This window comes from Ostrinia nubilalis, chromosome 2, assembly GCF_963855985.1.
Source record: "Ostrinia nubilalis chromosome 2, ilOstNubi1.1, whole genome shotgun sequence".
Taxonomy (NCBI): Eukaryota; Metazoa; Arthropoda; class Insecta; order Lepidoptera; family Crambidae; genus Ostrinia; species Ostrinia nubilalis.
The window spans coordinates 11,899,994-11,925,271 of NC_087089.1; the positions used below are offsets into that span (position 1 = coordinate 11,899,994).

At 36.9% G+C, this 25,278-nt stretch overlaps 1 protein-coding gene across 1 annotated transcript in view; it reads right to left on the reverse strand.

The window, feature by feature from the left end:
- Window positions 1-3,584: 3,584 nt before the first annotated feature.
- The window catches only part of LOC135084054 (heparan-sulfate 6-O-sulfotransferase 2), an 87,928-nt gene continuing 66,234 nt past the window's right edge, over window positions 3,585-25,278 (reverse strand). Inside the window, exons 4-8 of the mRNA XM_063978800.1 lie at window positions 23,742-23,867; window positions 20,551-20,633; window positions 15,337-15,581; window positions 7,679-7,863; window positions 3,585-6,321 (exon numbers count right to left, since the gene is read on the reverse strand). Of these exons, the coding sequence (XP_063834870.1) occupies window positions 6,180-6,321; window positions 7,679-7,863; window positions 15,337-15,581; window positions 20,551-20,633; window positions 23,742-23,867 (781 nt within the window). The 3' untranslated portion in view covers window positions 3,585-6,179. The remainder of the gene's footprint in view (window positions 6,322-7,678; window positions 7,864-15,336; window positions 15,582-20,550; window positions 20,634-23,741; window positions 23,868-25,278) is intronic.

The following is a 25,278-nucleotide window of genomic DNA, read 5'->3' on the forward strand; positions in this document are numbered from 1 at the left end:
GATATGGGATATGATATTTTATTAAGTAGGTAAGTAAATAGAATTCACATAAGTTTAACCTTCGTAAGGAAATATCGCTTAAATTAATACATTAAATAAGTAAATTGGATACTTACCCGTTGCTTGAGGATATTGCACCTACCTACTGTCGCTAGACAACTGAATTTGAAAACGGTTCGTTATTATAGAATTATAGCCACATACGTTTGATCAGATTAGTTTAGATAATAACGTCCATTTAACCTGTCACTGCTGCGGGCGACAGCGACAGCCAACACGCAGCGTATGGGAAGCTGGAAAAGGTAATTTACATAAATGTACAGTCGACAGCACATCAACCTGCCACAAAATAGCTATTTTCGCAATGGATTTTCAACTGAATATTTTGTCATTTTGTGTTAAGTAGATGTGCTGTGAACTGTACAATAACACACCTAACTGGTGTGTCAATTGTTATTGGAGCCATACGTTCTCGCAGCGCATTTTGCATTCACTTTAACTGTGAGGCTGCTTTATTTAAATTGACATCAATTGCAGGCAATAAATGAGGCTGTCTCTTTAACAATAAAGTGACATGGCACACCTAAAGCAATAAACTGGATTCAGATAAGACAAAATAAAATTTCAAAAAATTTTTGAGACGTTTTTTTCGTATTTAAAAAACAAAATACGATTTAAATCATGTTTACCTACTGTTAAATTTAATTCGCAACCCACAAATTAAACTTTCGTGGAAAGCGAGAGTATACCCATTTAAATCAAAATAAAATAAAATTACATACTTCTCTACTTTAAAAAATATATCAACAACTTTCTTCGACAGCTGTTTAAAAATAGATGTCTTTATAATCGAATTCATTTGCCTTTAGGTGGTATAATCGAGTTGGTCCCAGCGGCCAGCGCAAGCATGCCTGCTGCAGAATCACATGCATGCGATGCCATGCGACCCACATTCGCCAGTTCTTTATTCATGGCTTGAGCTTTAGCGGTTGAGAGCTCTATTACATTATTAAGGCTGCATCCTACAGCTTCCATCAAAAGATTGAGTAACATGGACATTTTTAATGCAGACTCTAAATGCAATATCATTTTCTTAGGCTGGATTGCACCATCTTACTTTAAACGTAACTATAACAATAACCGGTGCTTTTTGTAAGGAGTTTGACAAAATTTTCACGTCTGTTAAAGTTAAAGTAAGACTGTGCAACTCAGCCTTACCTCCCGTTGTAAGGCTGAGTTGCACAGTCTCAAAACAAGCAAAATACGAATGAGGTCATATCTACCGATAGTGGCTATTTTACAGCCCGAAAAATCTTATTTTAAGACATAAAGTGGGATAAAAATATCACAATAAACTGACGTCTTTAAACTCAGTAGTAGGCTTTTTAATTTCATGAAATTACTAGGAAACTATTAGCAATCGGCACATTCCCGCTTCATCATTAGTCATTTGGTCACGAGCTGTAATAGTCCCATTTTCAGTAATTGAGCCTGTAATGCCGGCCGACGAGGTATCAATCAACAGATAGCGCGATTACATCACGCCGGGTGCAACGAACGTTAGTTTGACACGACCGTTGAGCTTGCGAGAGCCGACCGACGCTCCCTCTGCCGGCCTAGCGGATGCGTCCTAATGACATAAATGCAAATTCGACCATTCGAGCTTCCTGCACGCTCGCACAAACTACACCTACCCACTGGTTATTAAGCCGCAGTCTTTATCCACACCATATTCGGTAAAATAAAGACCATTACGGTATTCTAGGTTTTTGTGCGGAGACTAAGTTTTAATTGGTCTTTAAGTAATTCCGTCGCGATTTTTCCAGATATCACAACTTTAATTAGGTGCTCAGTATGGTTGACGCCGGCGCTCCCTGGCGTCTTTACGTAAGAGGAAGGTGTGAAATAAAACTGCTGAAGTAGTTTCGTTTCTTTTTATTTCTCGGTGATCGTAACACAACATAACATACTATATTTTGGTTCAGTCGGGAACTTAATAAACTAAATACTAAATTTTGGTACTAAGACAACGCGATCTGCACCAGTGCGGTGGTGTACATTAAATACATACAATACGTACTAATTACTGTTAGATTACTAGTTTGCTACCATGTCATGTGCCACGATAATTTAGCGTGGCTATGGCTAACTTATTATATGGCTTATGCACCCATCGTTTAAGTTATCCACAATACTTAGTTCAGGCTATCGTTAATATTTACAACCATCAAGCGTGAAATTTAAATTATGCATTGTTCGATTCGGATCGCAATTCAAGATGTTCGGTTCTCATGCCACCAGTGACGATAGTAAAAACATTGGGTGCAAAATTATTTTATCACAGGACTTAGCGTACCATACACACAGAAAAATATACTTACTTAGATATAGCTGATTCTTACATCTAAATTTGATTTCAAGAAATTAAAATATTATTGTATGTACAATACTTTACAAAAAATAAAACCTAAAACGGTAGGAATATTTATAATTGAGATTAAGTATAATTAGGGTTTCTGCTCGAGCTTTCTCGAACTCGAGAAAACTCGAGAAATTTGGCTTCATTCGAGACGAGAAAAAAATAACCGGAGCTCGAGAATTCTCGAGTTTCGATTTAGAAGCTTTAAAAGTCTTGAAAGCCTATTTTCGTAGACAAAAGTAAGTTTTTTTTATTATTTAATAGGTTAACATTGCTTTTAGACTGGCCCAGTCTTTCCTTTTTTAACTGATTTGCAAGTAATGATCTCAATCGAAACTAATAATGGTCACCTACGAGTATGCTATATTTATTATGTTTGTTTAACTGACTGATTTACAGATTGAAAAATATGTTAACTGTCTGTTAGGTTAGGTACTCGTAAATACGTTTATTAAAGTTGTTGTCTTTAAGAAAATTTTAATGAAAATATTTTTTTGTTTATTATCGTAATTTTGCTATTAATTTGGACTCGTGTTCCTTGGAAAACAAGTGATTCAATTGTAGCTCCAGATTTTTATTGTTATTATTTATCCTTAAATTACACGCGACTTTATGACATTTGTTCCTTTCGTTAATTACTAAGTAATGATTATTAGTTAATATTAATTATGAAAGATTTTATTTTTTCTTTCTTTCCTTACCCAAACAAGTGGTACTAAATTCTAATGTTGATTGTTGTGCAATAAAAGTAAGTAGGTGTATTAAGTTAAAAAAAACCTGTGTTTTTATCAAATTTCAGCCGATTTCAACAGTTTTAATAAAAAGACTCGAGACCCGAGAAAACTCGAGACTTTTGCCTCGAGAATTCCCGAAACTCGAGAAAAAAAATAGGTCGAGAAATCAGAAACCCTAAGTATAATTCAGAAATTGATAAAAAAAAATTAAATTGATTGAAAATTTTAAAATGCAATAAAACATAATTTAATAAAGATGTAAAATTTTAACCCGTAAATGAGGACAAACTACATTTTAAAAACAGCGTAATAGTCGATTACAACACGACAGTTACTGTATATTAGGGTAGTGAAACCTATAAATCTTATTGTCAAGAGCCGGCCACTACGGCACTCATTCGAACACTACAACGAACATTTATTTCTTTTCAGTGAACATTCAACCACTTTTGGATATAGTAAACACTATGTACACTATAAAATATAGGTAACAGTCACAGCGTTTACTGAAATAAAAATAAAAAATGCTGTGATCTAGATTTTATGTCTGTTTACCAAACAAAACCCCCCAAAGCGGGAACAACCCGAGTGAATGTAATTTTTAACGGAACACTAATCATCCATGAAGTCACTATTGGAGGAATCGCAGTGAAACCATGAATAAATGCATATGGAAACAGCGATTACCATAAATGCTATTGGCACAGTAATAACAAAACAACAAACGGTAGCATTCGTGATTAAAATGTCTATTTTATCTGAAAATGCATGAGTTTCCTACGAATTTCCTTTATTTTGAAAGAGCTCTTGAAGCACTTTCAGGATCAGTAACCAGTTTTTCAATATCTTGTATAGTTTAGAAATAATCGAGTGAGATCACTTAACGTTTCCACCCTGTATAGCTTAAAAAATCTGGGATCTTATACGGTTGTATTAGATACTATTTTGCAATAAAAAGGTTTAAACTAGTGCGCTGTGTCGACGGTACGTTATTTCATAAAACAGCTGCTTTTTTGCTTTAAAACTACAGGTAGGTAGGTACTACTATCCCCAATAACAATAAAAACAAGATTTGCGAACCACGATGATGGCTTTTCAGTTTATATGAATATTTAGTAGCAACACCAGCAATTATGCGAGTTTATTATGCCGTATAAGTGTTTCTCACGTAAATTGAATATGTAACTGGAGTCCATATCACATTTAAGCCGGAGATAACTGCCGGGCGCATGCGAGCTAAGATTAAGTGGTCATTATCTTCTATTTATTTTGTATGTTATTACGAACACTACAATGTTATTTCAGCGGTGTAAGCTTTATTATGCAATTAACGAAATTGGTTTGGAATTATACAATACTAAGAGAGATCTCGATAACAATGATGGATGAGCGCTCTTAAACAAAATTGTGTTCAGATTTTTATCATTGACCAACAAGTTCTTAATTTTTTGTGTCCCATTTATCTCCGATACACAAACGCGATAAAAACTTTCGAGTTTAGATTTAGATAAAAATAACCATCGTGGATACAACCGCTAAATTAGTTAATTTAACCTAAATTGTTCCAATATGGAGTAATAAAGTATTTATAGCACATGTCATTTTGTTCTTTGGCTAATTTTTAACTGAGATGATTTTTACGACTATTGAACCAATATTAATCTAAGAATAAGTCTAAAATTTAAAAATAATAGAGCAATATTTTTTGCCACAAAAATATGTTTTTCTTTTTATACTTGCAAGATTAATTTTCGATAACCTAAATGAGAAAATTGTATATAATACACCTCACTATTTACATAGGTTGTAACACTTAGTATGAGTTATTGTTTGACCAGCGAGTCGTCGACCGAAATGCAAATTAAACCTATCTACATGGATGTACACAGGTGTGTGAGGGTAATTTATTTTAATTAAACATTTTATACATTTTGAGCAAGCAATGTATTGTAAAGAACGGTTCACTGGTGTTCAGTATCCAGCGTACGACACACGGAAACGTCACAGATTTAATGTACTTCCAAAATGCATATGCCCTTTGTTCCCTTTACCGAAGTACGGAACCCAAAGCTTGACCGCCAATCACGCCCGACCGATGTAGTGTAGGGGAAACTAAGCTGTCTAGGTGCCCGCAACGAAATCAATCAGGCTAGGACCTTCAATGAAGGAGTTTCGAATATCGACTTAACTTCAATGTAAAGCGAATCTAGGTATCTTCAATTGATTAGATTTAAATTGGTAAAGTATTTATCAAACATGTTTGTTTAACATTGAAGTTATGAAAATGAAAAGTGTCATTTTAAAGCTTAAATACTTCTTTACTTCTTTTCATTTATGAATCTGTATAAGTGGTATGGTGTCAGTTCCCGCCCTCGATCGCCGGTCAAGCGTGTTCACAGAAAGGTTCGCGGTATCGTTGTGAAATATAACACCAAAGACACTTTTAGTGGTTGAAATTTCCTTCTTATTTAAGATACCTTTCCCGCGTTCACATCTAAAGTACCCATTCGTAGCGCAACGTGTCCGTGTGTCACAATAAAATGCTACTTTACTACAAGATAAAACTAAAAGCTAAGTTTCGTTGGGCTCATCCTAGATGCATCACCTACCCTGTTTCTATCAAACATCAACATTCACTTTACTCAACAACGTTATACGTAATACAATAATGTAATAAAAATATAGATTATATGTACAAGGGATGGATTTGAAGCACATTATGTGTATAAACACATCCACAATCGAATCACTCAGAGATTGTTCGTTTACCAAAACGTGAACTATAAGATTATGTAATCGGCTATTTATAACTCATGGGAACTGAGCACGAACACATTTTATACATAGACAATTAATTACGAGAGTAAACTTCACCTATTTGTACATTTCTATTAACAGTATCACGTCTTAGACGTAAACATGGAGTGTGATATAACGTTATTACGATACAACACGGATTCTGTGCAGTTTTGACTAGTGTACGCACTAGGTATGACGTCATAGCCCCGAGGGGTTCGTCCTGCAGATTACTTGCCTCGGTACTTTTCAGTGGTGGCATCTTCCAGGTTGCTGTCCCAATCGAATTCGGTGACCCCGGTGCGGGACACTTCGCCTAGGTGTCGCCACCTGTACTCGAAGTCTGAGTCACGTTTCTTGAGGGCCTCGAATCTGGGACAGAAAAGGAAATGTTAGGTGCACTGTGATTGGCTGTGCGATCAAAGGCAGTGCGTGGGCTGAGTAGGCGTCATTGCAATCTATACGCACCTGACTCCTTTGAATCGAATGCATAATTTCCACTGACCTATTAAGTAGTACTAACGTAACAGACGTAACAGATATACTAACACTAACAAAACACCCAGTTAACCTTGTCGTAAATAGAAATTACACAAGAAACTTTACCAGCTCGGTTAGAAACTTCTTAATTAACGGGTAACAGTGTCAAAAATGATCGCCGTAAAAATAGTGAACTAGTTCAATCCGAGACCCTGACATAACCTATACCGCAAACTCGGTCGTCGCCTATTTGTGTATTTTGGTCGAAAAGGCGAGCTATTCCTCTGTTTAATTATGAATTGCCTGTTTCGGTTAGACTTTATTTTTGGGCGAGGCTGGATTCACATTTTACACTCTAATTAATATAATTAAGCGTAAGTACCTGTTTTAATTCAGAGAACATGACTAAAAAAGGAAAATTCATGTTAAACATTCGTTATAAGCACCGTTGATAAAGTAAAATTTCAGCATTATACAAACTCAAAAAGGTAGTGCTTAATTCAGGTAATAATATAATTTGAATTGTAGGTTTTTGACAAACTCCTAAGCTGCAGGTCAAGCGAGAGTTGAAGATTACTTGTGCTTGACCCAATTGCGTTAAGCTGTTTCTCCGTTGTATAGCGTGGTCCGTCACTTGGATTTGAGTTTCAGGAGCTCGAATAAGATAAGATGCAAGCGCGTGTCACATCTTCTACATGAAGATTTCAGTAAAAAGTCGTGAATCAATCTGTTATGTTAATGGTAGCTCACCGCTTTACAATAAGACAAATACTTGGCGAGCTCTAATAGTTCGAGCACGTTGAGCTGCTTGATTCGTGCCATCATTGGATTGTGGTGTGAGCTAAAGACGACCTAATGTGCTGCACACACGGTCCACTGTGGCTCACCGTTTGAACATCAGGTTCTTGGCGAACTCGTAGAGCTCGAGGTCGAGCGCGTTGAGCCGCTTGATGCGCGCCACCTGCGCGGGCGACAGCGCCGCGAGCGTCGCGCCCGACACCGTCGCGTTGTGCTGCGTGAGCTAATGTCGCCCTACTGTAGTGAGACATACGGTCCATTGTGGCTCACCGTTTGAACATCAGGTTCTTGGCGAACTCGTAGAGCTCGAGGTCGAGCGCGTTGAGCCGCTTGATGCGCGCCACCTGCGCGGGCGACAGCGCCGCGAGCTTCTCGCTCGACTCCGTCGCATTGTGCTGCGTTAGCTAATGTGGACCTACTGTGCTGAGACATACGGTCCACTGTGGCTTACCGTTTGAACATCAGGTTCTTGGCGAACTCGTAGAGCTCGAGGTCGAGCGCGTTGAGCCGCTTGATGCGCGCCACCTGCGCGGGCGACAGCGCCGCGAGCGTCGCGCCCGACACCGTCGCGTTGTGCTGCGTGAATGGCACCGCGAAGCGGAGGTTGAACGTCTCTTCGAACACGTATTGTGAGATCTGCGAAAGAAAATATTAGTTATTTTTGAGGATACATCATTCGACGTTTCAATTTGGTTTTCCAAATGAATTTAAAATTAAATTGACTACAAAAGGTTCATTAATCTTTCAATTCTTTGTATGGACTAATTTGCTGAGGAACAATTCCATGGGTATTCCGATTAAACAGACATAAATTTGAACCCGCTGTAAATCCACAGAGCCGCGCCGCCCAAAGCTAGCCGTTTAATACTTTACAAAAGCCCTCGCAATAAAGCTTAATGAATTAAAACGCTTCTTCACCCCGATCGGCGGACAAACATTAAAAACAAATGGCCATAGAACGGCTATGAATATTTATAGGGACAAGAAAACTGCGACGGGGTCGGCACGACAATTCCGACAAATGGCGTTACAGATACGGCAACAATGATCCAAGTGCGAGTAATGGCGGCGCTTATCTCGTCGGGGTCACTGGGAACATCGGGGACATCTATAGCCTCCGGGCACGTGCCCCTTGGAGTGCTATCACGCCGCCAATATCAGGTCACAGCACAGGTGACATTGCAATTTCACCACCTTTTGTGAATCCACACATAAATCCTGCGATTGTCATGGGAGAACCGATATCAAGAGCTTTTCCATTAAAAGCTACGCTTTAGTTAGAACTTTGTTTAATTTCCTAAGATTCCACAAATCAGCACGTTCAATAAAAACGACTCGCTAATAATTAAATTAGGTCGAATCAATTACGTAGTAACAGCAAAGCAAATACAGCGCGTCAGAACAAATCTACCGAAAACAAAGGAGAAATAAAGTTTCTCGCACGCTCGCAATGTTTTCGTCCCCGAACGTACATTTTCCTGGTCGAAAAACAAAAAGGGGAAATTCGATCACGTCATTTTAACGCGACAGTGCCGTTGCTGTCGCGTTTGTGCTTTAGCGACGTCGGTTACGCTTTAAGTTGGTTGTGTGGGCTCTTAGCAACATGCCACGTCGCATTATCCCCAGCAGAACCTCGCCAGAACGCCACGTGCCATTTATTATTCACATTACCTGTTCACGGGTTCTTACAAGCCATGCAGTTTTAATGCCGCCCAAGCATTAGTATACGCGAATACATAGAATTATTCATTTCAGCTTCAGACTCCGAACTCCGAAGTGCTGCGCTCTCAGGTTAGCGTTTTCTACGTCTTGGTAGCATCAAAGAACTGCCTTATTCAAAACAGCTTTCAGGTTTAAAAATCAAGAGTAAAGTAAGTGGAATGGAGAAGTGGCAGTGAGATACACATAAACTATGCTGACTGTGCGATAAATGCTAGTTGATTTTTTCAAGATTATTATTTTAATACATATATCAATACTGAAAAATTTAGCTGAAAGTTATATGTATCTAATGGTAATATCATACAATAAACCCCCCGTTAGCTAAACAAATCTTTTAAATTTTGCTGGCGCCATCTTTAGTTGTATGTATAAGCGAGTTGGAAAATATTTGTCCGATATTTTTACACATCCCTTTTTAACAAATACTGGACGTTGAGAACAGTATAAAAGAGCACGTACACGAAGATGTTTGGGGAAGTGCGAACGCCTGCAGATGCTATCCATGGATAAGCGATCTAGATATGTGAAACGGAACGGAATTCGACAGATGCACAGATGTGAACGACATACAATGCTGTATCGACAGATCCGTTAATTCAGTCCTGCAAAAAGGATCTGCTGTATCAGTTGATTTTGTCAAGTGAAATATTATAACTAAGTAGCTATGAAACAAGTTCATGTTTTATATTTCACTGTCAATGTTAACGGTGCACGTTCTCCTTTGTTTTTTTCCATTTTGCCGTGTAGTTACGTGACTTTAGCGGAATTCATCGGGGAGGTCAATCCGTGGGCCAATATTCCAGACCTGGCGGTAAACAAAATAAGAAGAAGAAAAAGAAGCTCATGTTACGGGAAACTGTCATTCTCTAAACTCATTCATGAAAATAAATTGAAACTTAAAGTAATAACTGACATGAATTATTGCGATCATTTCTCATCCTCATTCGTAAGAAAACACTCGGGAGGAGCAAGCCTTACATGCTTCTTGGCCACATGCTAAACTGAAGGTGTTAGTAATTATTGTTCTGTTCCGTGTGAACTAATTAACGTGAAACTCGTAACCATTTTGATAAATATCTCGCTTGAGCAATCGTTACGGGCTCCACAGATGGTATCGTTGACATCTGGTTCAGCTACTTTTTAATATTTATTATAATGTTCTGTTTGTTGTAAAATCTTATTCAAGGATGACTGTTGTGAGCTCATGTAAAATCTGGTTATTTTACTACAAAATTGATTCTAAAAGTAGATAAGTAAGTACGTACTTAAGTAGGCTATTTTAGTAAGTACATTTCACATGTATGATTACGATGCAAGGAGTTATTTCTTATTAAGATTTGCGTTTACAGCAATAAATTTACGATCACTGCCAAGGGTAGCAATTATTCACATGTTTTATAATTACATTCGATGTTTTATTTAAAGGCATTAAAATATCTGATGAATCGCAAAAAGGTCGCAAATTACTTTTGAAGTACAGTCATAAACATAAGTAAAATAAGACTAACAGTGAAACTGTTTTTAAGTAAGCATCGCCTAAAATCTCAAATGATATAATAATACATTTTGATAAAATAAATAAGTATAATGTTCTCATTCTTAAGATCGTATCAGAGACAGTAAAATTTTTTAGTTTTGTATTCTAAAATGATTTTTGTTATCCATATATTAAGGAGTTTGTTGCTCGAGCGTGTCTGATTGATCTAAATATTGAAATTCAACCTATGAAGCTTGAATCTATGCTTGAGTTTCAATCTAGGCAATCTAGTTATTATGGCGTAGATCGAATTCGAACCGAAACTGTATGCAGATTGCAGACAACGCGTTTGAAGCGCAACTTATATCATTATACAAATAGTTTTGTCTAGTTAGTATATCATTTTAACCAAATTTTTTTTAATCCAGCCGTTGCCTGCACTTTTTGAGATCGTCAGTTAAACAAGCTGGAGGGCATTCTACTACAAAAGACTACGTTTTTGAGTTGTGGTCTTCACTGTAACCCCGTTTACACCACTCTTTGAGTCAAGCATTCTTGCATTTAAATTCTACATTTTTTATCAACTCCGTTACTTCTGCCGAATGTTCTCGTTCCACATTTCAGCCACCGCGATAACTAAGTCTACGACAGCCGCTACTTCAGCTACTATGTTACAGAAATTTCCTTCATGAATAAAAAAGCTACAATGTATGCATTTTGTTGTAGATTGTACTCAAAGTAAGTACAGGGGCTAGTTCTTTCACGACACTCATTATAGTATCACACGGGTTGATTATTGCGTCGCACTAACACGATAAAGGCAATTAACGTTGCCTTCCGTTTGAGCTGGTATTTATTACGGCGTGGCAGTAATTTGCTGCACGCATGCGCGCTGCCGAGATACGCCGATAACTATAGTCCGCCCCCCCCTACTATCGAACACGATTCGGGCGCATCGAGATTGGAAAAATTACTTGATTTATCGAACATCTTTTTGACTGGTAATAAGGGTCAACATAAGGGTTAAACGAGGGTGCACCAAAGTTCACCTAAATTTTCAACTCCGGAAATTGGAAATCCGAAAATGTTCTTCCTAAAATTTTTCATCCTAACAATCACAATTCCTAAGTAGTCTGTCTCTAATGTTCATAATTCCTAATCATTCAACTTCATAATGTCATTAGCAATAAACATCTATTATACTTTTATTTGTTTTCCTATATTTTCTCAACATAACCATATTTTACACTATTATTCGAAGTCATATCTTTTTTGTTTAGATTTCTTTCTTTGACGATGTATTAAAGTTCAAGTTTGATAATTCATTGAGATAAATAGTAAATCTTCAGGAATATCAAAATATCATTTTTAAACAATAACACTTTAGCCATATACCACGGTACTATTTATTTATAGTCATTGGTTTAACTTAAATTAGAACTGCGACCATAACGCACGAGCCGAGCGAGCGAAGCCAGAGTCCCGCTCCAGTCATTCAGTCAAGTTCCAGAAACGAATCCTATTCATAATTATTGGTTTAGGTTAGGTTAGAACTGTGACCACAACGCACGAGCCGAGCGAGCGAAGCCAGAGTCCCGCTCCAGTCATTCAGTCAAGTTCCAGAAACGAATCGGTCCTATTCATAATTAATTATTGGTTTAGGTTAGGTTAGAACTGTGGCCTTACGTTCCATTCGCGAAGAACGTACGTAGTGTTTATTATTATTCTGTGGTATGAGTGAAAATATTATGGTAATGTTTAGGGATAAAAGTGTTATGATAAAAAACAGTAGGAGTTTAAATATTACATTAATGATATTATTAATTACAATTTTCGGAAACATGAGTGTTATGAACATCGCCGGTAGCACTACAAATAGTATGAATGAAAACTTTAGGATGAAAAATTTTAGGAAGAGTGATCATTCGGATTTAAAATTGTTAGTAAGAACAATTTCGGGTAAATAACTTTAGGTGAGCCAATATGGACCCATTAAACGATACTTTTTAAGGACAGATTTGAGCTCGATGGTAGAGGAGCGATTCCAGATACATTTTCACCTTAATTCATAATTATTCTTAAATCAACTCATTCAGTGAGAGAATAAAATCTAATTGATCCTATATCAAACTGGTAACTATCAGTGAAGTATATCGTTTTGTAAAGTTGTTTTTGTAAGTCTTCATCATAACTACTAGGGTTTTAATTGAAAGCGGCATTTCATTTATTGATTTTGGAGTTTCAAAAGTATGTTAGTAACAAGCCCTTTTATTATGTTTCTAACAATGGACAGTCACAGTGGTAATTATATCGAGAGATGATGGTGATCAGCAAACGCTTTATATCGAGTAAATAATACTGATTTAGATATTAATTTATCTTTCACTATAAGTTGAGAGATGATTGTGAAACTCAATATTTATAGCTATTGCTGCAGGCAAAAACCCAAGACCTTTCGCTAATCGAACATTATCATCAATCAATCAGCATTAATCGAATCGAAATTGATACAATTAGGTTATTTAATTAACACCCATTTTTTCAATAAAATAATTGTAAGATATAATGTATCATAATAAATTACTTGAAGTGCGTAACACAATTTATTGTTTCGCTTCCAATTATTAAGTATCAGTTTAGCAATCGCAGACACGAATGAAAATAATTCAGCATTTGCCGGCGTGGGCCCCCGGCCCACACCTGTCGCCCGACTGGCCCGGGCGCATTTACTAATTAACATTATATCAACGCAACGGTAATAAATCAGACATTATTCCCGGATGCGGAGGCTGATCTGTGTCCTACTAATATCGCAAATGTACTTAGGCGAGAGAATTATTTTTTAATTACGCAAATCGCAGAATTTTATCAACTGACGACCGTAGAAAAGTTCTAGAGTGGCGACCGCGGACCAGAAAACAACCGACGACTGAAAGCTGCAGAAAGCACCTGGATGCGGATAGCGCTGGAGTGGCCGGACCTTTGACGAGGCCTTTGTCTACGAACAAAATTAAGAACAAAAGTGCATCGCTTCATAGCGATAGGACTTGCCAATATTAAGCAATATCGTATCGTATGCAATGAAGAGTGTCTATCTACGTACCCAATATTTGTTTTCAACCCTCGTATAAAGAGGCATTCTTAAAACGTGCTTCATCTCAAATACAGTGAATAAGCATTTATTGAAAACGTGCTCCATCTTCGATCATTTAGCAGGTGAGGTTAAGGTCATACGAAGACTTACTCGCAGTGTGAAATTCATTCAGAATCATCCTATACCTGCACAATAAGTAGAAAAGACAGAGAGAGAGAGAGAAGAAAATAATATGGTCTTCAACATTTAAAAGTCTAATCAGGTACTTTATTCTTGCTATTCTTCAAGAACACTGTTGGCAAATGCTGAAGAGATAATAAATATTGAGAGTGAATCAAAATCAACAACTGACAAATAAGTAGCGGTACTGACAATATCTTATAAATGAAATTAGATAAATATTCTAAGAATAAAACTTAGTTTTCAAATACAAATTTTACTTCTTAGTATTATATTATTTCAGGAAACCATTATACTTAAATAACTGAAGATCAAGTTTCTTGCTAAGTTAGACATAGTTATAAAATCTTTCGAACTCTCATAAGCCAGTTTATCTTTCGAGAAGAATATAAACTCAACAAGAAGCAATGACCATAAAGATACTAAATTGCGCTTGCATCGCATCGCATAAAAGTTTTCTTCTGTTTCATTTCCTCTTAATGACTGTCATAATATTAAACTTATGGCTTGCAAAGGGAAATTTTTGCTAGCAAACTTCAGTATGCCTTACAATTAATAATATGATAAAAAGTATGAATAATTCGCTCGCATAATCTCGCTGAAACTAGGGTGAATTTCTTGCTCCCTTGTTGTGTAACAGCTTTGGAAAATTCCCTACAGTATAAGGCTGTATCTCACTAGGATACCAATAGTTAGAAGTTCTACTAAACAAAATAATTTAAAAAACATGAATAGACGATAAACATAATTATAGTAAATTAAAAAAAAAATATTTTAAGATTAAAGAGATTAGTTGAAAATAATTGATTACTGCTGATCATTTAATTTACTGCTTCGGACTTTTTACTATTGATTAAGTATCCTGTATTTTATCATAATATAAGTATTTCAGATTGTTTTTTAAATATCTAACCATCCTAGTGTTAAAAGTACACTCAGCCGCTTAATTCAATAGCCCTCACAGTCATTCAATTAAAAAGTTGTCTAGTGACGTCACAGTGTTCCGGTGAGGCACAGCTCTAAACAATTCCTGGAAAGGTCTCCAAGAAGGCAGGTCCCGCCTAATTTCCCGTCCGGGATGAGTTATTGCGCAAACTCTTTTACGACAGCATAAGCGAAGTGAGATATTTTCCACTTGAATTAATGTGACATTACAACTTTCTGACTGTAACAAGTTTGAACGTGAGTTCATGCCAGCCAATCTCAATTCAGGGCATAAATTCAATTAGTTCTTGATGAAATTGACCGAAGACAGACCAATTAATTTTGAGGAGGCGACGCAACTTATTTATTTTCATCAACAGCTAGGTATTCTGGGAAATTTGCCTGTTGTCGGCCGTACTTATTTAGAGCTATTGTATTTTGTATATTAATGACGTTCGAGGAAAGGACGCAAGTTCTTTTAATAAACGTCGCTATTCAAGTTAAAACAATATTCGCTATCATTGGAACTACACGGTGGGCGTCAAACAAATGAAGGATCCACTGGAATAATGATATGCTAGTAATGAAGCTTGCTACAACAACATCAAATCGAGTCATTTTCATTTATGGAATCGCTTGACATGCTCTAAGCGTCATATCTTGCGACTCTTTGCGAATTGACCAAACTTAATTCCTAGAATCTGAAACTTACCTTTTGATATTCAGTGAGACCGAAGTACGCCATCGCGGCCAAGTTCCTCTTGGCCGATGCTAGCAGCACTCTGTCGCTGTCGCCGCTGCGGTGCCGCAACGTGCCGTTGTAGCAGCCTACGAGCGCCAAGTCGGCGAGCATTCGCGTCTGCCTGTTGTTCGCCAAGTTCCACGGACACGACGCGAACTCTTCTAGTGTGACGCCACGCCATGACTCGCCCGTGTAGCAAGGGGGTACCTCGGCCGCTGTACGAAAAAAAAAACATCTTAAAATAACAGATCCGTGCACAGATGCATTTGAAATTCAATATGTGGTGGCTCACTACTGTTCGTTCTTCAAAAGTTTTGATAGATATCACCTCAGATCATAGAAAGAGAATAGATATGAAGTCGCGCGTAACTACAACGAGAACCAGTGTCCCCACATTTCCCCCACCACAGCTCCCACACACACATTCAACTGTGTAAAAACAAAGCGACTGAGAGTCTACGACAACAAATGTGCAACCGGCTTAAAAGTGCTGTGATTGGCCAGAAGGCATGCCTTATGGCCAATCAATGGCCGCGTGACGTGACGCACACTTTGAAAACTAGTGAGAGAACAAAGACAAAATGGAGTCGACAAGATATCGATACTTTAAATCGCTAGGGGCAAGGCTCGAACGAAACTGATTTCACAAAATGCTTATGTATGAAAACCTTTTTATTATTATACGTTATTATTAACTACTATCACGCATTTACTTTTTAATTATGGCGATCTGCGTACCGCATAATGTTTATCAAAAATAATTCCTATATTAGGCTTTCAACTAGCTCTTATAGTAATTACATAGTTGACAGTTACTAATTACTTCTACTGTTATTATTTTTTTTGTAAAATCTTATAATCGCAAGTAACACATCATTTTTTTATTTAAAATTACAAAATAGAAAATTATAATTTACTTCTATTTATCGATAATAGGAAACCGCATTAGAACACGAGCACGGCACTATGTTACGACCGGCACATGCGGCCGTACTGTGTATTTTCACACGACAGTGGATATCGGAAGAAATTAAATACATTGCGCAGTAGTTGAGCATGACATAAAGTGGTTGCTAACTAAATCGTCAATGTACAAGTGTGTTATAATTTTTATCACCACTGATTTCGATATCGCAGTAACTGTTACGGCACTGAATTCGTTCGTAAAAATGTTTAGTTTTTTTTATTTATAAGCAAAATACCAATGGATTTGCAATACTTACATGTAGTAAATGACTCCATTGTTCCTGTAGTTCTTCGTTTCACTTGTTTTATTGCACGTAACGACGCATTATCCAAAATATCGGAGAACATTTCCTTAGTACGACTGAATTGCGACTAACCTAGCTACGCGGCCGATGTTCGTTTCTGGGCATATCGCGGAGACACGCGCCACGCCCCCGTTTCACATCTATTCCCTTCTATGATCTGAGGATATCACACTATCGTTATGTCAGTTATGTTACAATACACGTACACAAACAAGTAAAGCTCACTCGCCTTCGTGAGTTGCAAGAACTACTTAGAATGCGAGTGAACTATCTTTTAAATAATGTTGAAACCTCTGAGATAATTCAATAAGTGCTATGGCACTCCAATATTTTACTTAAATTTTCCACTAGGCAACATTTTGTCATTGTAATCGTAGTATTAAATAACAAGAAAATTACTAACTAGATGAAGGCCTGATTGATGTAATATCGTTACTGACACTCGCAATACCTACACAAATCAGAGACAGGTATTGAATATCGAGTTATTTCGTACATTGATACTAAATAGAAAACAATGATAACTGTTATGATTCTCGGTAATTTCTAATTATGTAAAGGTAAAAAGTAGCGTGTAATTTTCAAAATATAATAGATAAAATAAAAACAACAGTTAAAAGTTTTGTTAAAAACTACTACGCAAGAGTATTACATAAATACACATCGGTAACTACTTATCGAAGAACGAAGGCTATATTTACTTTTAATTAAACAACGACGTTATGAAGAAAATAATTTTATTAACTATAGGATTGCCTACAAGTAATTCCGATCAGTTTTTTCTATTTAGAATTAAGTCGTTTCGTTCAAATAGCCTCACGCGATGTGACGGCCGGTTATTTTTTAAATTCTTATTCTTGTTTTTGTCGTAATGTATGATAATGGAGTCAAACGAATTAATTCCATTCCGTGCGGATGGCACGCACTTGCTTTCTACGCGTCGCTCTCAATCTCAATTGGATAGCTCATCTGAGAGCGTCGTAATAAATAAATACAAGTATCGGAGCTACACATCAAAGGATCGCTAAGAGCGTGCTTAAAACTAATAATGCCAACAGTGATACAATATACAGGGTAATTTTATAAAAGGTTGGCTTTTAAGGAAGTTCTACTCGATTATAACATACTAGCTTTCCGCCCGCGGCTTCGCCCGCGTGGAATTTTGTGTGTAACAGAAAAACTTTATCGCGCGCGTCCCTGTTTCAAAAACCGGGATAAAAACTATCTTATGTCCTTTCCCGGGACTCAAATTATCTCTATGCCAAATTTCAACAAAATCAGTTCAGTGGTTTAGGAGTGAAAGAGAGACAGACAGACAGAGTTACTTTCGCATTAATATTAGTATAGATAGTACAGATCATAATGTTACGTAAATGCCCATAAAACAGTAAATCTTAGGTTTTACTAGTAAATATTAGGGCGTGAGTTGGTAAATATAAGAATAGAGTTTTTAAAACAACACCTTTTACTATAGGTAGTATCAATGGTAATAGCGAGAAAAAAAAAGTGCAATTAATTAAAAAATAAGGTTGGACTAAAGTACTGCCACGGGCCCACGGACCACGATGCATGCTCGAATGTAGGGACTTTTTATTTCCAATCCCTGACGATTGAAATGAAAAACTCTGTTTATTGAAAGTTAAACAAGTGGAAAATACTGGATGCAACTTTCACAGCAGCAAAACCGCGCTGTTTTTGTTTATACGAGAACAAAGTATGCTTGTTGCATGTTTCGACAGTTGAATGGAATGTCAGAAGTGGTTGAAAGTTTTGATACCACAATGTAGTACGAGTTTAATTTCATGCCATTGTTTTGTATTGAACAAGCTCTGATGACATACATATTGATGGTAATTACTAAATGGTATACAGGGTGGAATTTTGTAATGCCACCTGGAGGGAAAGTACTCTTAATACTGTAGATAGAAAATTTTACTGAAAGAAAACATACCTTTATTTTTGAAAAGAAAAAGAATTGCATTCAAAGATTTTCGAAATTTTTTCCAAAATTCACTACCATAGGTACCATACAATTTTCTGCACATAACTAATTAAAATAATTTACGATTTCATGGTTTTCCTTTCATTTGATTTATCAAGTTTGTTAGAGAGATTTTATCCTTATACTTAACCCTAACGATCGATGTAATAAAAATACAGGGTGTAATTTTTAACAGATTTTAGTTGGTTCGATTCCCGGGTGTGGCAAGCAAATTTTTGGAAATCTTTGAATGCAGTTCTATTTCTTTTAAAAAATAAAGGAATATTTTCTTTGACAAAAATTTTCTATCTACAATATTAAGAATACTTTCCCTCCAGGTGGCATTACACAATTCCACCCTGTATATTTAGACTATCGATTTAAATTACTCGTAATTCGTCGATATTATAATATAGCCCTAAGTTTGATAGCTACTAATTTTCATTCATTGAGGAAGAAAAAATTTTTAATTTAGTTCGGAGACCAGTTAATAAAATTGCCAATATTGCCATCATGGTTGGATGGTTCAGTAAACTTAATAAAGGACTTCCTTCTAGCTGGGAAATATGATTATTTCCAGTTGAAACTAAAATGAGGGTTGCTAGCTGCGTGTTCCTTTAAGCTTGTATCAAGAAGGTATAGCCAGCCTTATAACATTTATTACGTAATAGCTAATATAAACATAAACCAATTTCCACGAGCTTACTTAGATGATAAAATATTTATACCAAATTGGATGCCCAGTTGTTTACAAATCCCCTAATTAACCCTTCAAATGGTAATGTTACACGAGGCGAATGCTACCAGAAAAGATGATTGGAAATCGGGATAAAATCTCAAAAATATCATCAGAAAAAAAATTGACTTTTTAGTTTTTAGTTTACAAATCACACATACGAGGGCCGGCTGATAATTCCGCGGCCTAAGGTACTTAATGAAATAAAATAAATGGTTTCTATTTTTTATTTTGTAATATAATCTCCCTCAAAAGAAATACATTTCTTAAATCTCGCATACAATGCCTTTTACCCACCCAAAAAATTTTTTTTCAAAATGACGACCAACCGCAGCTTTAATTTCGTTGTCATCTGCATATCTCCGGCCCCGTAAGTCCTTTTTCAAATCGAAAAACAGGAAAATATCGCTAGGTAATAGGTCTTGGCTATATGGCGGGTGGCCAATCTCTGAGAACCCGGTGTCTTTCAGGGCTTGGCCTCGCAACTCGTGCGGCGTGAACGGGCGCGTTGTCTTGCCGAAAGATCAATCCGCGTGTCAGTTTCCCACGTCATTTCTGTACAATAGCCTCGCAAACATAAAGAAATATTCTTCAGCTATCTGCCACGATTTAATTCTTTGGTCAGCCGGAACGATTTTTTCGACTTTTGAACGTTTCCTTCACTCAGTATCGTGACAGGGCGGGGGTCGTTTTCACAGGTCTCTCGTCCGTGTTGAAATAGTCGGGCCCATTTTTTAACCATGGTATATGAAGGTCCAGAATCCTGAAGAACCAATGACATCTCTTCAAAAATGTCTTTCGGTCTATTTTCCTTCTTTACGAGGAATTATGTCCGCGGCGCGCGGTGTCGAAATTCCGCAAATATCCAGATTTGGCGGACATGGTGATGTCATTTGTTCGATAGAAATTGAACTATCAGTGCAAACTTAATTAGTGATTGCTTTTTATAATACTACTGAGTGTCGCAACTAGTGACATGAGTAACATGCTAATTACTCATCGCTAAGTACCTTAGGCCGCGGAATTATCAGCCGCCCCTCGTATCATAGTATGATCATTTTATTACATCACGTTGCTGTTTTCATTGTTTCTTTAAAATTTAAGACACAATAAAATGTCCTTTACCGTTAAATTATTCCAAACTAAGACAATAATTCCTGGATTTTACAGATTATTTTGTCGTGTGGCAAACCTACCTGTAGCCGTCCGCCCTTGGCACCAATGCCGGGAGCCCTTCCACGTGGCGCCTCGTTTCACGTGACGATACTCCGAGAGGTACCTGACGACAAAACAATTGAGGTGAATATCGTATGTACCTACACCCAATATGTCAGGTGGACTACAAAAGATCCGGTTGTGTTGACGACATGTTATTCTTTTTGTGTACGTTTGGTGACATGTTGTGTAGGGTTGACGGCCTAAGGGTTAAATAATGAACATAAAATTAAACTTACTGAATATTCTATGTTATCATTAAATTGCTAAGAGCACAAAACAGGAACTTGGAATATCTTAAGCTTGAACTAATAGCAGCATCATCAAGTAATATTATGCACAGCTTTGCTGTTCAAATATTATTGCCTAAGGCATTTTTATGGTCTAACGTCTATTTATAATCTTTATACAATTATGTATTCTTGAGAGCACTGTTCTATGCGAAGCATGTTATTATTTTTTATATTCATTAAATTTTAATATCCCTATATTACCACTTTAAAAGTGAAATTAAAAATTGTGTGGTCTATTACCATAATTCAAAAGCGGCAGACCAGTCAGGCCTGGATCGCCATTTATGTAGATAATAACATTAGCGCTGAGCATTTTATTACCGTGTGCGGATAATGCTTATGCGACACAAGATTTACACACTTATTTATATTCATTGGAAATAATAGAACCAAGCATTTTAATGTTCATATTTACAGTAATAACATGTATTTTAGAGGATTAAATCTCCTTAACGAGATAAAATAAACAGATCTATCTAAATTCAAGTTAGTGCTCCTCTAATCTGCATTTACGAATCCTTGAAAGTTTACAATACTTAATTGAGTTTAAATTCAATTATACGGCGAGCTTTATTTACAAACATTCCAAAAGCTCAAACTTACGCCTTAAGTTTTGCTATCGCCCTGGTTTCAGGTAATACAAATATATCTTGAAATTAATTATTCAAATTAAATAAAAAATACTATAACTGATAGTCCAGTCATTATAGTAAGTTCACCTCGGAATTCGAGATACCCAGCTGTAAGTCTGTAAATACGTGTATATTGACACCCTAAAAGTTGTCTCAAAACCTACATATGGTAGGGTGTAAGCAACTATTAAATTTCAAGGTCAACGGTCACAAAAATCGGTTTTTTGCGCTTTTTTTAGAAATGTCTCATTTCCTGTGGGTTTTTTGCTATTTGTATTTATTATCAATATTGTAGAATACTAAATTCTCTACAAATTTTGTTTAAAAACTTTTTTTATACGGTGAACCGTTTTCGAGATAGAGGGCGGAGAGCGCGCGGTCACTGCATCACTTCAGGTCAACTTAAGCGGTTTAGATTTTTCATACAAAAGGATTTTCCCGCTAATTCCTGTGGGAATTTCGGGAATTCCTTGTTGTAACTAAGCTTTGAGTTTACTAAGGTACCTACATGCCAAATTTCAAGCGTCTAACTTCCGTTAAGCGTTTAGATTTTTCATACAAAAGGATTTTCCCGCTAATTCCTGTTCCCGTGGGAATTCCTAAGTATACTATAACCTGCCCAGGTGTATGAAGAATAATTGTACCAAGTTTCGTTAAAATCCGTCGAGTAGTTTTTGTTTCTATAAGGAACATACAGACGGACAGAATTCTATACATGAAATATATTTTCAAAATAACTATCAGGGGGTGATTAGTGATCGATACTGATGCCAAAAATGCAATCAGTAAAATTTTTGTCTGTCTGTCTGTCCGTCTGTATGTTCCTTATAGAAACAAAAACTACTCGACGGATTTTAACGAAACTTGGTACAATTATTCTTCATACACCTGGGCATGTTATAGTTTACTTAGGAATTCCCACGGGAACAGGAATTAGCGGGAAAATCCTTTTGTATGAAAAATCTAAACGCTTAACGGAAGTTAGACGCTTGAAATTTGGCATGTAGGTACCTTAGTAAACTTAAAGCTTATTTACAACAAGTAATTACCGACATTCCCACGGGAATTAGCGGGAAAATCCTTTTGTATGAAAAACCTAAACCGCTTAAGTTGACCTGAAGTGATGCAGTGACCGCGCGCTCTCCGCCCTCTATCTCGAAAACGGTTCACCGTATAAAAAAAATTTTTAAACAAAATTTGTAGAGAATTTAGTATTCTACAATATTGATAATAAATACAAATAGCAAAAAACCCATAGGAAATGAGATATTTCCAAAAAAAGCGCAAAAAACCGATTTTTGTGACCTTTGACCTTAAAATTTAATAGTTGCTTACACCCTACCATATGTAGGTTTTGAGACAACTTTTAGGGTGTCAATATACAAGTATTTACAGACTTACAGCTGGGTATCTCTAATTCCGAGATTCTTACCTAATTTAAGCTTAAATGACTGGACTATGATTAAAATTTAAAAAAAAATGCTATAACTGAATAAGGAAGGTACCTACTAGCTCGCTTAGAATTTTCATTAAAAGGCCATATTTATTAATCGGTCAACCTCTGTACTTCAATAATATTAATTTTGCTGTCCGTTTCTTTGAAATTGATAATCAGAATGCCCGTGAGTCAAATGTGACTCACGTTCATTGTTATATCGATTGTTGTATTTTATGGACAATTAACTTGAGTATTCCATCCAAGAGTTAGACTCATCCTAAGCAGTTTTGATGGTAAAACTTAATAATCGGTTTCGGTAATGATCATTTCTGCTAGCAATCTATCCGAAAATTGTAAAACTATAAAACAGTATCTAACAAATTAAAGTGGCTGATTACCGGTGACTTCAACAAATTATCTCTATAGTTCTTTGTATGTCTCTATAATAGTAATAGCAACATTTCCTATCGGAGACCAAGACACACTATCCCCCTATTAATAAAAAGTTACACGTAAGATGAACAATGGATTAAAATGTCATTCCCATACTAAATGACAACTTACGAAAGAGTTCAACTAGGGTGTAACTTTTATTAATAAGGGGGTAGGTCATCGAGCCATCAAAGTAAGTAAATAAGTAAAGCAGTTTATATCACAGAGGTTCCTCATCATCATCATTTCAGCCATAGGACGTCCACTGCTGAACATAGGCCTCCCCCAATATTTTCCATGTTGATCGATTGCTAGCGGACTGCATCCAGCGCTTCCCTGCTACCTTTATAGGTTCCTAATAATTATGGTAAAATTACCTCGCGACAGGCTCCCTCAGCAGCGTGATGTAGAAATACCGGCGGTGGACGGCGGACCCCTCGTGCCGGTCCAGCTCGCCGCCCACGCACGCTGTCAGCTCAGTAAAGTCGGCGTGGAGGCCGCACCTGTAACAAAAGACAATCGAGATTAATGGCGTCCATGGGCTAGTAATTAGACCTGACAGATCGCTTTGCTAGTACAAATGGTTATACGAATTATTAGCTAACTAACTTAGTGAGAATTAGCTCTGCATAGTGTCTGCAGAATACCAGTGGCCGTAACGTGCTCTCTACGAGAACGTCCTTTAAATGCATCATACTGACAACAATTTTGTTTTGATCTCAAGTTGATTTGTATTGTTTTTATATGGTACCAAATGAATATTATTTATTTCTTTTTAGTTGGATAAATTCGTTATTTTTAAAACTGAGGCGAAAAAATTTTCCAAACAAACACAATCAGTCCAATCGTAAACAAAAATTAAGTTTAGTTTGCAAACACGAACGGTTGATTAATCAAGTTATTTGTGTAGAACAAAGAACCACTTAATAAATGTTCAGAAGCTAATGAAAGACGAAACATTCTAAAACGCTCCCCGGATTCGTTCACATTGACAGGTTGAGTAACAACGTCGGAAATTCAGAATTGAGACCATTTCCATCATCCATCACCCAGCTATGAAAACAAAATGTTCAAATATATCTCTACTGAACAAACTTTGTTTTGTCCTTATTTCTTATGGGATGATCGATGGTGCGTAAGTTCATTTGTTTCTTTGAAGGATAACAAATTATGTGTAAACAGTAATCGCAAATTTTACTACCTGTTTGGACTTGGAACATATTCTCGTGTGCAGAAAACAAATACCCGAAGACAGAAGCTGAACGAAGCGAAGCGTGAAGACACAGATAGGTCGCGTCGGAGACCATGCCCGACTTACAAAGCGAATCCCTCGTTCGATAATACCCTTCTGTTGTATTGAACACCTGATTGAAAATTCATAATGCCGCGATAAATCTTCATTCATATACCGCACGAGCGGATTAACCGGTATAAAGACTCTATCAGGGCTTGATTAATGCCGACAATAGTCGTTTCTGTGTTGGCACTACAGCGTTGGCGTCGATTCGCCCCGCAATGTTGAATAATGCCGTTCGCTAGCGAATCGCTTCCACAGATATCGAGCTCTATAGTCGATTTTGGTTTAATGGATGTTATTATGCAAATTATTATAATTATAACAGCATCTTCGCCGGCGTTATATCATATAAATCGACCGTTTGCTCGTGTTTATAACGTAGATTGCATACGAAATGAGGCTAATGAAACCAGATTGGGTGCGTCTCAGCTTTTGCATATTCTCGGCGTCGAAGGACGATACCGAGGCGAGAGGTTTACCTTCAGACAGCTTGGCGACAGACAAGACGCGGGTGCGCTGTAGTTTTTATTTATAAACCGATGCGCGTTTAATCGAGCCAGCGGGAATAGATAAGCGCGATACCTACTGGCAGTTAGCCATAGAACATGTGCAAGTAA